The following is a 15709-nucleotide window of genomic DNA, read 5'->3' as shown; positions in this document are numbered from 1 at the left end:
GACTGCTTATGTCCTTCCAACTCTTCAAGATATTGATTGTAAAGAATAAACCCATCTTTGAGCTAAGAGGAACACTTCGGACTGGAAAAACATTTATTCACCTTGATTTACTTAATTTTACTGTATATGATTTACTCAAACGTATGGAGTTTCCTTGTGTGTTTCAGTACTTATTTTCTGTTCTAATTGGATAACCAGTCTGGCGGTAATCTGACCATCCTGCACTAGTTATGAGAAATACCCTGGCAAATGGTTTGGGAGGTCTGAAATCACAATTTGAGCTATGTCCCAAAGAACATAAGACATAATGGTCCTTAAGGCATTTTTAGACTTTAGGGCCATATTTGCTGCCGAACACAACTTTTTGGCAAACTGCTCTATTTTCGGTGACTACCTATCCAAAGAAGTGGTGGAATAAACACAAGGGGATAACTTTAAAGAGCAAGATGCTTGCACAACTAGGCTCTGGGGAGAGATGTGCTGAAAGGAATGCGGAGTTGCCAGTGGCTGACCTGTATCATCTTGCTATTAAACGACAATCAGCAGGGGCTGAGGTTGGCTTTTCCCTAACCAATCTGACTGGCTCCGTTATGCCATCATTAAAGAGTAGTAAGGGTTCCAACACCAGAAACGGAGGTTGTGCGAATGTTAGATTTGACCAAAAGTTCTGCAGCTTCCATGTCATGGCATGTTAAGATGTGATTTCTAGGGGGTTGGGAGTGGGGTGGTAGGGATGGGGGCGCTGGGCAGGCCTTTATTGCCAAGGTATCAGCTCATGTTTTCCTGCAAAGCATGGAGTTTCCCTAGTAGACATAGGGACAAGGATCAGGTCTAGTGGGAGCACTTATGACATCTCACTGATGGATCTGTGGGAGATTAAATTCTGGGGGGGATTAAATTCCAACTCCAGCAAGGTATCTAAACCACTGGCATCTTTCAAGGCAGAGAAACCGGGGTCCATGGAGACAAGACAGGTCACCTCCATCATCTTTGTCCTGCCTTGGGTCCTCTAGAGGATCAGTCTACCCATCAAGGAGGAATCTGGTCACTTCTGCGAGCCTCTGTACTTCCCACCTGGATTTGTGCACAGGGAACGGGAGTAGTATTAAGGGAAGGGGTGGTGCCGGTGTTGATGGCATTGGAACTGGTGTCACTGACAATGGGATCGGCACAGTCTGGAAGTGATGGAAAAGGGGAAGACCCCAAAGCGGGAACTACCGGAGACTGACATGGAGGTGAACAAGTCACCAGTGCAAAAGCTTGAGAAAGAAAAATAGGTGCCATGAGTAGGAAGGGAGCGAACTGAGCCAGGAAGAAGCCTCCTGGTGACATGCCAAAGGACAAGTCGATAGGTCCCATGGGGCCCAAATGCTCTCTATAGGGGTCCATTGCCCTATGAAATATGCTAATTACTGTATTAAGAATCTGTGACTGGAGCAGGAAACTATGGGTAAGGATGACAGAGTTGAGCCCTGGGAGTCAAAGTCACAGGTATTGAAGGACCGGGGTCTAGAGGAACGGCTCTCCTCTCAAAGAACTGGGACAAGTTCTGACTGAGACAAGGAGTTCTGTAGTGTAAGTGACCGCCAAGGTGACTTACTCTTGGCAACTCAGCACCAGTCGCATCTTAGCTTCATCTTATGCATATATCAGGAGGATTTAGAAACTGTGACTCAATCCTCAGGAGACACCTCCTGCTGGCGCGACAATCATATCTGCCCCGGAACATTAACATTTTTGCCTCTCTTTCCTTCATGCCCTTGGGGTGCATGCACTGCATCTGTCCATCACTATCTCTGCAGGGCCTCAAGCCTGATCTATTGGGAGGGGGGGTGACATGCCTGAACTGAACCAAAAACATTTTAAAGAAAATTAGAGGAAAACTATCATATGAAAAGCGGACTTAATTTGGAGAGCAAGCTCCAAAGCCGGGTCAAAAAAATGGAAAAAGACATCAGGGCATCAGTGAGGGTGCTTCATGACTCCAGTGACGCCACAGTGTTGTTGTTTCCAGCAACAAGATGAAGCCACAAACCATACTAGTGTGGAGGGGTACTGAAAAGTTTCTGCATCCAGTCTGAGCATATGGGATATTCAAAAGATGAGGAATATGAAGGTAGAAGTGCCCATTAGAAGAAAGTGATTCTTCATAAACAGCCATAAACTACTGGGATGCTAACCATTAATTCTTCCTATAATTCTTCTACTGTTTCTGGCCACGTTTGGGGCCTTACCACTAGCTAGCAATCTAACAGCATTTTTCACATCGATCATGATAAATGGTGTAATAAGGGAGTCTCTACTTTGATCATTGTGCCATCCAGTTAGATCTGCTTCAAATAATGAGTAATCTGAAACCCCATAGACACAGATAGAGAAGCAAGTAGTGAGGCACATCACACAAATTAAAGTACATAAAGCCAAATTAATCTTGCACCACTTTATAAAATACATTACATAAAAAGTGCTGCTTAAATTATTAAAATGTATTCAAATAATCATTAGACAAGCACGATAAAATAACCATTTCAAATAACCATACCTGTACTCTACAATAATAAGTGGTTGCTGGAGTTAGATTTTTAACTTCATAAGTAAGACATGGGCCAGAATAAATTATCTGCATGCATCCTTCCATTTGACCCCATTCCAGTCTATATTCTGTAATTTCAGAACCATTGCACAAAGGACTCTAAAATAAAATGAAATAAAAAAAGAAATTCACTTTATAAAAAAATACATGTGAAATATTTCATTAAACATTTTAATATCTAGCAATGCAAGATTAACAATAACATTTTATATATATTGATTAAAACACCCCTATGGTGCAGCACACTTTAAATTCAAAAGGCATTTTTTTTGCCTATAACTTTTGAACCCATTTGCTCAGATCTGGCAATCACTTGGGAGTACTCAACTAGGGTACACCAAGCCAATTTTCATGTAGATCTGGGCTGGGAGATCCGGGGAGTGGGTGGATGGAAAAAAGCTGAGTTTTCTATTTTAGTTTACATAGGAAATTCTGTTTGTGCTTACAGACCACTTGCTGAAAACACGAGCCCAGGGAGCGAAGGCTCCCATGCCAGGGGTCCAGAAACATGTCTTATGGTGGCAGGCTGGTGTTTACCAGTCAGGAAACGCACCAGAGGCTGGTCATTTTTCAGGGGGCATCTCTAAGATGCCCTCTGAGTGCATTGTATAATAAATCCCCCAAAGGCATCAGTTTGGGTTTATTATGCTGAGAAGTTTGCTACCAAACTTCCCTCACTTACTCTGTCTTAAAGCGCCAGGAAGCCTTTGGTGTCAGCGCGCTCTATAAATTGCACTTAAGATAAGATAAGATAAGAATTCAGTAAAGCCAGTGCTGTGGAGTTTGTAATGACAAACTCCCAGATCATATACTCTTTTATGGCTTTACTGCACTTACAATGTCTAAGAATAGACTTAGACACTGTAGGGGTACAGGACTCATGCAACTGTACCTTCACCAGTGGTATAGTGCACCCAGCTAGAGGGTTGTCCTACCTCGAGCATAGGCAGTGGGTTGCAGGCATGGCACACAAGTATATGTGCCATGTCAACTCTTCACTTTTTTCTGCACCAAAACACAAAGCCTGCAATGGCAGTGTGTGTGTTAAGGTACAGGACTTCAAGGGTGGCACAATATGTGCTGCAGCCCTTAGAGGCCTTCCCTGGTCACAGTGCCCTGGGTACCCATGGTACCTTTTATAAGGGACTTACATGTGGCCAGAGGTGCCTATTGTGAGTACCAATGTACTGTTTTGGGAAAGAACACAGGCCCTGGCAACCTTATTGGCAGGGAACCAGGGCACATCAAGGCAAAGTGCATCAGAAATCTGGCAAAAGGTGGGGGCTTACTGCAAAAGAAACCTAGCTTCCTACAAGGTGAGATAATCTCAGAAGTAGTCTGAAAAGGCCCAGACTCCCTTGTAACACCCTCCACAAGGTGACTCCCAGAAGTTTCACCATGAGAGGGAGTGAAAACACCACATTCCCTTCAGTTTGCTCTGTCGACTCTGTACTAGACGCCGATCGACGCTGAGAAGGTGACGCTTTGATGTCGATAAGAAGTGGAGTGACTTCGATGGATGCCGGTGATGTCAATGTCAAACTCGGCTGATCAAGAACAGATGTTGAAGGTGGAGTCCCCAAAGAGCTGTGCACCAGTGCTAAAGCAGACTTAGTCAACGCCAACCGGTGCCGATCCAATGACTCAGATGGCATCACTGAGGGTGAACCCTCCGGCATAGCTCCACTCACCTCCATGGGCTCCGAGGGCGCACCAGAGGAAGGCGGGAGTACAAAGATGAGATGTAGAGTTATAATACTCCCTCATCTGGGACATCAATGCTCCGGCTTCCGAAACGACAGGGAGACGCGGGGTGGAGTCGGGTCTGGAGGCTTAGTGGACTAATGCGTCCACTGTAGGAGCCTGTGTTTAACCTCATGGGCACAGGTTCTAATCCTGGCAGGTCCACTCAGCCTCATCATCCTTCTGAGGTCGATTAAATGAATTCCCTTGAGTTGGGTAACAATAAGCATCTGTTATTCAGCGCCAAGATACCCTTGGGTAGATGTGCACTATACAAATACACGTTGTGTTATGGAGTCGTATACAGCATCCTCAACCGCCGAGCGGAAGGAACCATTGGAGACGGAGTCTCCACACAGAGAAGTCGGGGGTGCTCCGACTTCAAACACCTGCATTTACCTTTGGTCATCTCTGAATAGCGACTTACCCGAGATCGGCTTCGGGTCCTAGAATGGCACCATGAATGGACCTCCAGCTTGGAAGGTGAAGACTGAGGCCGTGAAGTCTCCGAGGACCATGACAGACGTGGCCCAGTAACTTCATACGGCGTTCCTTGACCGCCTTTGGCTACAGCCTCTGGCAGGAGCCACAATCCTTGGAGTTGTGGTGTTCTCCCAAACATCACATACGAACAGAATACAGTTCTGTAGCCAACATTTGTCCTTTACAAGACCCACAAGGCTTAAAGCCGGATGACATGGTCAAAAGGCACACTGTTCCAAACCGACAAAAAATGTTGTTCCCAACCGACAAAAAATTTAGAAATAGGCCAGAAAGAGCAGCCTGGGAACTCTTCTCCAGATCCACGTTGCAGCGTGGGAAAGAAGAAACTGAAGTCTGCGCGCCAGAGGGGACTTGTATGACTTTTTTTTACATCCCAACCGGAGTCAATAGCATCACTGGGTCACAAAGCGCCATCCCCCGCCGGGCACAGAGACTGCTGAAAAATTTCGGGATCCAGTCTGCAGCCTGGGGAGAATTCAAAGGTTAAGGAATCCGTGGCTAGATGTCTCTATCAGATTTCCCATATTTCATTGAAGCCATCATGGAGCTGGGGAACACATAATGACGAGTGTCCAGCCCATGTACTTACTATGGCTTCCCTAGTCCCTTACAATATCTAGGAATCAACAAGGATATTGCAGGGGCATATCTGCTCTTGCAGATATGCCCTCACAGGAGATATAGTGCACCCTGCCTTAAGACTAAGGCCTGCTAGAGGGGTGTCTTACCTATATCTCATGCAATGTCTATGGGCATGGCACACAGGGATGTGCGTCATGTCGACTCCTCAGTTTATCTGCACCAAGACAGGCAGGGTGCATGTGCTCGGTGAGGGGTCCTTTAGGGTGGCACAATTTGTGCTGCAGCCCTTAGGGACCCTTTTTAACCACAAGGCCCTTGTTAACAGGAGTACCTTTTACTAGTGGATTAGATGTGAGCTAAAGGGGTGCAAATTGTGAAAACGACAGGTATAGTTTAGGGAAGGAGATTTGGACCAGGAGATCTGGAACAGGGGACCTGGTTGGCAGGGACCCTGTGCACTTCCTGTCGAAACTACATCATTTTCCAGGCAAAAAGTGTGAGCTAACCATGTCGAAAATAGGTACTTCCCAACAAATGGTCTTGGCTTCTTGGGTAGGTAAAGTCAAGAACCTCCTCCAGTCTTCGATTAACTGTTGAGGAGGCGGCTCCTCAGTAGCCATAGCTGGGTTTGGTTAGGAAAGACCACTGTCTGGGGAAGTATCCAGACTACTGGCCTCCTGGAGGTTATCAAAAAGATTGCCTCGAGGTCATCGCTGTCCCCATCATCGCCTCGAACATGATACTGTGGGGAGTAAGAGTCCAGTTCTGAGTGGGCATACCATCAAGTTCAGGGCCATAGAGTGTGTCTCAGAGTCTGACAATACTACTGGCTCCATTTCCTGCACCAGTGATAAAGATACAGGCGCCGACATTCAAGCTGGAGGAGTGGGCCCTGAACCAAATGTGGCATAGTGTGTGGCCCTGAGGGAGGCAATGTGTGAGGTGCAGGCAGGGCTGAAGTAAAAAAAAGGTGGTAACATTTTCGAGGTCGATTGGAACGGTTGGCAGCGAAGATGGATCAGACAATAGAGAACAAACAGGGGGCATCCTCGGATCCATGGAGCTTGAATGCGCTGCTGGAGATGTTGTTGGGTTGCTTACCTTTCGGGCTAGAGCTGAAGCAGGATTAGCATTGAAATGGATTAGGTGGAGGGTGGGAGGAACAGCTCCGTGGCCTAGAGGTGGTTGGAGCATATGACAACTCCAAGTGGCAGAATAAGGGTGAACTATATTTAGAGTTGTGTTTTTTGTGGGACCTTTTTGGACTTATCTGAGTTCCGTGACCTTTATGATAATTGGTTATGGGAGTGGGTCCGTACCCATGACCAGGATCACTTCTTTGACTTGCAAAGTTTGGCGACAGTGAGCTTTACCTCTCGGTTGCGGATGGTCTTCCTGTTCATCTTGGTGCAGCAGTGACAACTCCAAGTCGTATTTGGAGTAAGACACCTCTGACAAGCTTCGTGGGTGTCCGCCACTGATATTTGTCGGTTACAATCATGACACTGTTTAAAACCACTAGTCTTAGGGGGTGACATATCCGCACACTGCAGACATTTGAAAGAAATAATGACTGTCGGATGTGACATGATTCAAGAGCGTCACACTCAGGGCTAGATGGACCTGATGTAAAGGTGCACCATCGCCAACTGCCAACGCATGTGGGAACTGCTTCGAAAGATTATGAATCCAATTGGTGCTTGGGGAAGTTTACAAGGTGAAGAATCTGCGGTTAGAAGTCTCTATCAGAAGGATTTTTCATAATGCTCACTTGCCTTTCTTGCCAAGGAATCAGCTCAAGTTTTCCCGCAAAGCATGGAGTCATCCTAGTAGGCACAGGGACACGGATCAGGTATAGTGGGAGCACTTATGACATCTCGCTGATGGATATGGGAATGTGAGAAAGTGGCTCTGTATATACTGTTCCTTAATAGGTACAGGGTGTACAGAGACCACAGACCCCAAGGGTTTAACAGAGGTTAAAGTTAGATATAACCTTACTCTCCAAAGTGGTAGCCTGGTCGAGCAGTAAGGCAGTATCAGAGGACGTGTAAAGCATTTGTTGTACACACTCAGTCAGCAAATAGTTCCACACACTCAATAACTGAACTCTAGGCCAATGGTTTGTATATAAAAAAGATATGCTTGTTTTATTTTAGAACCAACACTTGGAATTAAAATATACTTTCTCGACAGGAGAGGCTTCATAAAAATACTTTTGTATATGCAATTGACTTTTTAGTAAACAGTTACAAATAGTTGCAGTAGGCAACTCTATTTCTACACACAATACATTGAGCTCAATGATAAATTCAGATTATATGCAACAGATTACTTTGTAGATTACTTTTGTAATTCCAGGTTTGGATCCTAGATCCAGTCTTGGGTCAGTTCTCAGAATCAGCCGTTGAAAGTCGACTTTGGTACTGTAATGATTTTTAACTAATATTTAGCTATTTCAAAAGTGAGCACTTAGAAAATATTTCAGAGCAAACAATCAATGATTCCCTATGGAAGGAAATGTAGGTTACAGGTACAGTAGGTTATCGTTACTTTTGTAATCCAGTACTGGGTGTCTAGACTCAGTACTGGGACATTTATCCAAAACAGGTAAGTAATTACGTTTTCAGATGTTATACGATTTTTGAGGAATATTTAGAAATTGCAGAAATCAACACAGAAGAAATTTCACAGAAAAGCAGTCAATGGTTTCCTATGGAAGAAAAATGAGTTAAAGGTAAGTATAGTTGTGGGTACTTTTCAGAGTCAGTGCTGGGCACCAAGATCCAGAGCTCACCTAAGAGCAGGTGGGTAAATTCGTTTTTGTCACTCGGCTGATTTTTGGTGATTATTTGAAGTTTTGAAAAGTCCACACTTGGAAGAATTTTCAAGCAAAAGCCATTCAATGTTACCCTATGAGGAAAATGAAGTTAGCGGTTTAAGGGTAATTACTCGACTGGCAGAGTTGAAGTTCTGGGCATAGACTCAGGGGTCCTCCAGTGTCAGGTAGGTACAGTTAGTTCACCCTCAGCGGTTTCAGGACGGCCGGGTGCAGAGAGAGTTAGGCCCAATGTTAACCCATGAGGGATAGGGGGGCCTTGGTTGGTGGCTGCTGTCTGGCAAGCCACGTGGCTGTGGGAGCTGGGCTCCTGGTCACTTACTCAGGGCAAGTGGGGAAGTAGATTGGAGTAGAGTTTTCACTGCCAGGGCCACTCGGGCGGCTGGCTGCAGGGTGCTTTTGAGCCGTCGGGCGCTCAATTGATTTCTATGGGAAATCTCCGGTTTGGAAAAAGGCTGCAGGCTCGGGGACGAGGACTCTTCGGGTGCCACCACCACTTCGAGGGGTAAGTTGGGTAGTTGAAGGATAGGTAGGTACCCCGGGATTGGGCACAGAGGGCCGTGGGGCGCCGGGTGCAGGGGTGCCTTTTGATGTCGGAAATCTTACCCTCTTGTTGATCGCGGTTGGGGTGGCACTCAGTTCTGAGGCTGCAAGCTTCTTCAGGATAGTCGAGGGGGTTCTTGGGTGCCGGACTCGGGGTCACAGTCGCCGTGGGGTCGTCCTCGTGGGTTTAGTTCACTCCGGCACCGGCCAGACTTGGCGGGTGCAGAGTGGGCTGGGATCGCGGTTCCGGGCTGCTGCCAGGGGTGAAAGGTAGGTTCTGAGTAGAGCCTCTACTCATGGGAGTCCCAGGGAATCAGAGTTCAAAGGTAGCCAGGTCCTCCAGGGTTTCTGAGATTGATGGCCACAAGAGATGCCGGATTGGAGCAGGAGCAGGTTCGAGGGTCGACAGGCCGGTAGGGCTGGGGCCAAAGCAGTTGGTGTCTTCCTCTTTTCAGCAGCTGCAGGGCAGGTCTTTGTTCTTCTTGCTCTTCTTGTAGTTTCGAATCTGGGATCTGGGGAAGGAAGGTTCAGGGTGCCCCTAAATACTAGATTTAGGGGCGTTACAGGTAGGTGAAGGTCAGGGACCAATGGGTCCCTGTCCTGGGGTGGGTACACCCCCTATCCTGCCCCTCTCCTGTGGGAGGGGGGCAGTAGCCTAATCCTGATAGGGTAGGGCCTCCCATCTTCAAGATGGCGAGAGCCCGGAGATGTGCTTCACCTCGCCTCCCCCACCTGAGGGGCGGGGTGGGCGGGCTGGCACATCCCCTGTCCTTGTATGGGGTTTCCGGCCAAGCTTCCCGCCAGAGTGGGGGGTTGCAGTGGCCTGGGAAAACTCCTAGAGGCGGCAGGCCTTTGAAGCTTCCCTTTGCTCATCCTGGGGGAGGAGATTTATCACCTCTCCCCGGATGTGCATTGTTGCAGGCCCGGGAGAGCAGGGGCCCTCACACCCAGGGGTCCAGCAACGTGTCTGCTGTGTGGCAGCCTGGGCAGCCTCAGAGCAGACGTGGATTGTAGGTTAGTTGTAAGGGGGCATCTCTAAGATGCCCTCTGGGGTGCTTGGTACATTAAATCTCACACTGGCATCAGTGTGGGTTTAATGTGCTGAGAAATTTGATACCAAACTTCCCAGTCTTTAGTGTTGCCATTATGGTGCTGTGGAGCTCGTGTTTGACGAGCTCTCAGCACCATGTACTCTTAAATGGCAGCACTGCACTTACAGTGCCCGGGAATGGACCTGGGTACTGTAGGGGCACAGGGCTCCTGCTCCTGTGCCCACGCCATGGGCATAAGGCACCCAGCCAGAGGGGTGACTGACATATGCCTTGGCAGTGTGGGTGTTGGGCATGGCACACAGAGGTGTGTGCCATGTCGACTCTTCATTTTGTCCTGCACCCAGACACTCAGCCTGCAAAGGCAGTGTGTGTGTGTGTGTGTGTAAGGGTACAGGGCCCCTAAGGGTGGCACAATGAGTGCTGCAGCCCTTAGGGGCCTTCCCTGGTCACAATGCCCTGGGTACCTAGGGTACCATTTACTAGGGGCTGACATGTGGCCAGGGTAGGCCAATTTGGAGTTTGTGTGTTTTAAGGAAGGAACATAGGCCCTGGGCACCTGATTGGCAGGAGTCCAGGGTACACTCAGTCAAAGTACATTCAGCAATTTAGCAAAAAGTGGGGGCATACCATGCAAGAAAGATGGCATTTTCTCACATATGGGAGTAAACAAATTGTATTATCTGAAAAACCTGTTGATCCGAGATAAATTCCCTCCATGTCTTCAGAAACACCAACAATACTTCTTCAAGGCAACCACATTAAATGTGTTTTGCAGCTTTGATTACAATGGGTGATGTAACCCTTGCTGGTGCCACCTCTGTGCTTCACTTAAAAGATGTTGCTCTTTCTGAGATGCCGGCATAGGTCTTAAAAAGGAAGGGTGACTACACCTCCTTTTCTTCCTGGAAAAGGAGGTGCACATTCCATAAGCAGGTTTTATTCTGCTCGAGAAATGTGCATGAAGAGGTTATGCTCTGGGTCCACACTGTTGCATATCATTACATCGTTCATGTTAAAAATCTCCAAAGACTAGACATTCCCTGTGAAGCTTGTGTGGTGCATTTATCCACGCCACTTTAAAATGATCCTGGTACCCAGGGATTCAGCAAGAAAATCAACCATGCCTCCTCGTATCTGGAGGAGTTTGTGTGAAGACTCCTATTCTCTTCCTTCCAAGTACTACATACAGCAGTCATAGATACGAGTCTGATATGTTGTACCTAGTTTTGAAAGATGACTTCAACTACAACTAAGGAGATATCCCGTTAAAAAAAAACATCAAAAACAAAGATAAAGGCTCAAAACAAAAACATTCAGATAAAATCCCAATCCACAAACAACCTTGAGTGTGGATACACTGAAATGAAGATCTGGTGACCTAGACAGACGGTGGTGACCACATAGAGAAGATACTCTTATCAGGCGGTGACACAAATCCAGGTTTCCCGTGTCACCTGTTGCCTATCTGTGTGCATTCTTAGTTTTTTTTATTTCAATTCTGGCACCACGGGAGATTTGAAGAGGAACATTATTATCCTTTGAAAGCAATTTTAGTAACACATACCTTTCATGATTTTTAAAGGAAAAAAAATATTGGATTATTATTTGTGTGTTTGCACTCTGGCTACTTTAAGAAATTCCAAATCACAAATTTTTGTAATACCTCCCACCATGTTCTTGTGGATAAAAATAATACCTTGTTTAATAAACAAACAAAGGTTTGGATATCAGCATAGTCAAATTTAACAAGCACTGACAAAGACCATAGATCTTAGCTTATGCCAATGCTTTTTGACGTTCTCTGGTCTCTTGCAGTGGAGAAAGAGAAGATTATTCCTCTGTCGAGTCATCCTCTCCTTCAGTTATCAACCTACCGGCAGATAAAACTATTGGTCTGGAGGCTGAATTATCAGAGTTCATAAGGAAGGCTCTTTGTCTTGCAGTTTTCCTATCTACTGGTGCCTCCTTCAACATAGTGGGCAGAGGGATCCATCTAATAACTACTTTGAGACTTGAATGGCCCTAAATTAAAGCCTTTAAATCCACATGGAATCACTTTGTCTCTGTAGAAAGTATAATTTCTAGGTTTCGTAACTATGAAGTCTTAGAAAGAGTGTTATTTTCCATTCTTGGGATTTACTTTTGATTCACTCGAAGTGGTCTCAGTGAAATGTTTGGCCATACCAGTTTTCTTCTTTGAAGCAATCACTACAGCAAGAAGAATAGGTAAACTAGGGACTTTGCTCTGTCTCCACCCAATTCATTAACATATTAGCAGATAGGATTTTTTTAACCTTGGATCCTCATTTCCTTCCAAATGTTGATTCTCTCTTTCATAAGGAACATAATTCTTCTTTAAGTGGTAGCTCCTCCTCACATTCCGATTCATTACACCATCTTTTGGATGTTGTGAGACTTTTGAGAATTTATCTGCAGATGTCATCTAATTACAGACATTCAGATGTACTTCTCATTAACTTTAAGCGGGTTGTAAAAAAATTAGTTATTAAGAGAAAAGAAAGGCTAGCACGATGATGCAAATGCGTGCATGCAACATCACACACCGTGCACACATGCAACATGAGCACGCACACATGTGTCATTACACTATGGCGGCCCAAGCATGATGACCCATGCAGTCATAGCTGTAATCCTGCATTTACAGACCTAAATCAATGATGCAGTGCCCCTTTTGCTGACTTTTTAAATATGCCATTTCAAGATGGTGGACAAACCTGGAGCTGTTAATACAAATAAAAAATAAATAAAATAAACTAGAAGGTATGTGATAAAGAGCAGCACCCTGCCCTATGAAAGCATTTTTTTTTTTTTAAATAAAATGAAAAAACAGGAAGGGCAGGTAAGCAACGGAGGAGTGAGGGGTGAGGCGAGCAAGTAAAAAGCACCAGTGAGCAGGGGTGGCGAGTAGAGAGAGCTGGAAAAGCATCAAAAAGGTGAGGAGTTTATAAAAAAAAATCCAGGCAGGACAGGGGAGGGGGAAGGTAAAAACGAGCTAGTGGTTGAGAGGTGGGGTGGCAGAACAACACGAAGAGCACACCGGGCTGGAAGAATGAATGGGGAAGAAGCACAAAGAAGAGGAGGGAAGAGAACAGGAAAAGGCATGCACTCCCCATAAAATGTCAAAAACAACAAAAAATTGTTTGTAAATCTTAGCAGCACACGGATACATGTCAACTCAAAAGGATGGCAAAGAAGCTATGCTCCAGGGTAGGGACAAACATGAGAAGAGGAAGTCAAGTCATTAAATAGCAAGCAATTAAGATTGACAAGAAAGACAATCAATAATAACAATGGGCTGACCCAGAGGCCACTACAAGTACTGGTATTCCAGGTATGTATGTTTGCATGTGGAATTCTATAGCGCAAACCAAGGCAACAAGCATTGGCATAGCCAATAGGTCCCGCCATTGGGATCTTATAAGTGTTTAGCCATGTAACAGTTGATGTTGTTGCACCAAGGATATTGTGCAGCATAACTAAATACTTATAAGGTCCCAAAAACGAGACCTATTAGCTATGCCAATGCTTGTTCATTGTGTTATTGCCCGCGTTTTTGCTGAATGTTTATGGTTTAGGTATTTCTGAAACACTACTTCCGGCTCTCTTTACTTTAACAAACATGGCTTGATTTGTCTCTTGACCTACTTGGACGTCCCCTAATAAAATGAGTGTAGCTTTCCAGATAGCATTAGTTATGGTTTTGCTCTGCTCTCTTGTTTGCTTTGGCTATACTTGGACTGTTCCATTCACGGGGGAGGCGGTACCATTCACCTGATATTACTGGGATAAGGCTTCAAGCTATGTCTTGTGTCTGCTGCATTAGGATAAAGTTGGAGTGATGCGTGCTACGCTTCACGCAGCTGTTGAGCCGAATCTAAGCACGTCAGAGATACAAAGCTACACCCCGGGGTAACAACTCCTTTCTGTTTTTAGTCTACAAATGCGTGACTTATTTGTATTCAGTGGGAATGGAGAAACCGTGCAACCAGACGGCTCCTGATATACGGACATACAAGAAGGCGTAATTGTATGGTAAGAACGTTAATGAGGTTTTTTTTTCTTTTAAATTTGAGATGTGGAAAAGTTGTCCTCTCTCTTTGTATCTCAGAAACATTGGTTACACGAGGAGGCCATCTGCAAGCCTACACCAAACAAGGGTGCCGCATAATAAAGCCTGCTTTCATCAAGATGTCAATACAGGCGTCTTGAGACCGCGTCTTCTTGTGGATGACTGCTGTTAAGATCACACATATGACATATCACTGACGGAGTCCATAACCCAAGCTGAGAGACGCTGTGCATTCTTGAAAACAGTTCTTCTAAAATGAGGTGGTGAAAGCAGGTCTTCCAGTAGGGTGCGTTGTAAAGTGATTGTATGAATGAAGAGGCGCTTTGTGCGCATGGGGAGATGCTGTGTCGAGGCTTGAGTGCCCCATCTATGATGGGAAGGGAAGAGTAGGGAAGGGGGGCTGGGAGGTTAGGAGAAGGATGGGAAGAGCATGGAAGGGAAGGATGGGAAGGGCATGGAAGGGGAGGATAGGGGAGGATAGGGGAGGGCAGAGGAGGGGAGGGAAGAGTGATGAGGAGAGGAGAGGGAATTGGAAGAGAAGGGCTTTGGAAGGGAGTGAATTAGAGAGTTAGGGAAGGGGAGGTAAAGGGATGTACAGGTGGGAAGGAGGAAGTGAAAGACGAAGGAACGGTGGAAGGTGCCAGCAAGACGGTGAAAGAAAGGAATAAAGGACGGATAGCAGCGATGGGAGATCGGATGAATGCACTCTGCAGGCACCTGCTTGCACATGGAGGAGACTATGAGGGGGTAAGGGGGTATCTGCCTCCACAGGAGTAAGACTGCGAAGACCAGACACTTGATTGGACTTGAATAGGGCTTTAGGGAGGAGGGGGAGGCACCTGCCGGCACTGGAAGGGGGGGAACAAGGTGCAAACACTGGACTGCTCATGGATGGAACACTGGAGAGTCAGGCACACAGAGGGGGCACTGGCAGTGCAGGCACCGGACTGCTCACGCAGGGGCACTAGCGGTGGGCACACCTAACTGCACACTGGTGGTCGGGGGGGCAGGTTCTCTACTCCACACGAGCAGAGCAGCAGTGCAACACTCACCTGCCTGCACACAGAGGGGTCACACGGAAGTACATCTAGGGTAGCAGGTGCCCACTCACCGTAAAGGAAAATATGCTGGACTGAGCATGGGGTGGGGGGCACGGGAGCTCCAGTCACCTGCCGGGGAGGTGGGAGGCTGTTGGCACAGGGCAGGCGAGGGCTCCTGCTGGCACAGGTGTGGGGCGCAGGGATGCAGGCACCGGGCAGCACATGCATAAGTCCTGACATTTGAGGAAGCATCAGGCACATGAGGAGACAAGGAGAGGGCGCCGTGAGAGTGGGCTTATGTTTGCATAAAGTGCGCGCATTTGTGAGTACACACGTAAGTGCACTTAGAAGCCCACTGGGGGCAGCAAGTGGTGCTACGGGGCACGGCTGAGAGGACGGGCTAGCCTCCTCTGGCTGTAGCGGGTCTCGGACAGGATTGTCGCCCCAAGGGGTGTGCGTTAGGGAGGCAGACACCGCTTTCCTAACGCTGACCCAGAGAAGAGTTGGTACCTGTTTACTCACTGCAGACCCGAGGGGAGACGACTGCTGGTTTCACGCGGGCTGTGCGCGTTGGATAGCTTCTTGCACTTGGCACATGGTGGGGTCAGAGGCGCTTGCCTGCGTACGGAGGCCGGCTAGCGATGTAGACACCTGCCTGTGCAGTGGAAGGTAGGGGCAGCAGGCACCTGCCTGCACAAGTGTGCGAATATGGCGTACGAAAGT

General features: G+C 46.8%; 1 protein-coding gene across 1 annotated transcript in view; it reads right to left on the bottom strand.

The window, feature by feature from the left end:
- The window catches only part of LOC146829211 (fibronectin type-III domain-containing protein 3a-like), a 608949-nt gene that overhangs the window by 261584 nt on the left and 331656 nt on the right, over nt 1–15709 (bottom strand). The window contains exon 22 of the mRNA XM_085607850.1: nt 2543–2692. Within this exon, the coding sequence (XP_085463976.1) occupies nt 2543–2692 (150 nt within the window). The remainder of the gene's footprint in view (nt 1–2542; nt 2693–15709) is intronic.

This window comes from Triturus cristatus, chromosome 5_2, assembly GCF_964204655.1.
Source record: "Triturus cristatus chromosome 5_2, aTriCri1.1, whole genome shotgun sequence".
Taxonomy (NCBI): Eukaryota; Metazoa; Chordata; class Amphibia; order Caudata; family Salamandridae; genus Triturus; species Triturus cristatus.
Note: the sequence above shows the minus strand (reverse complement) of the source record. Positions and strands in the feature narration are given on the sequence as shown.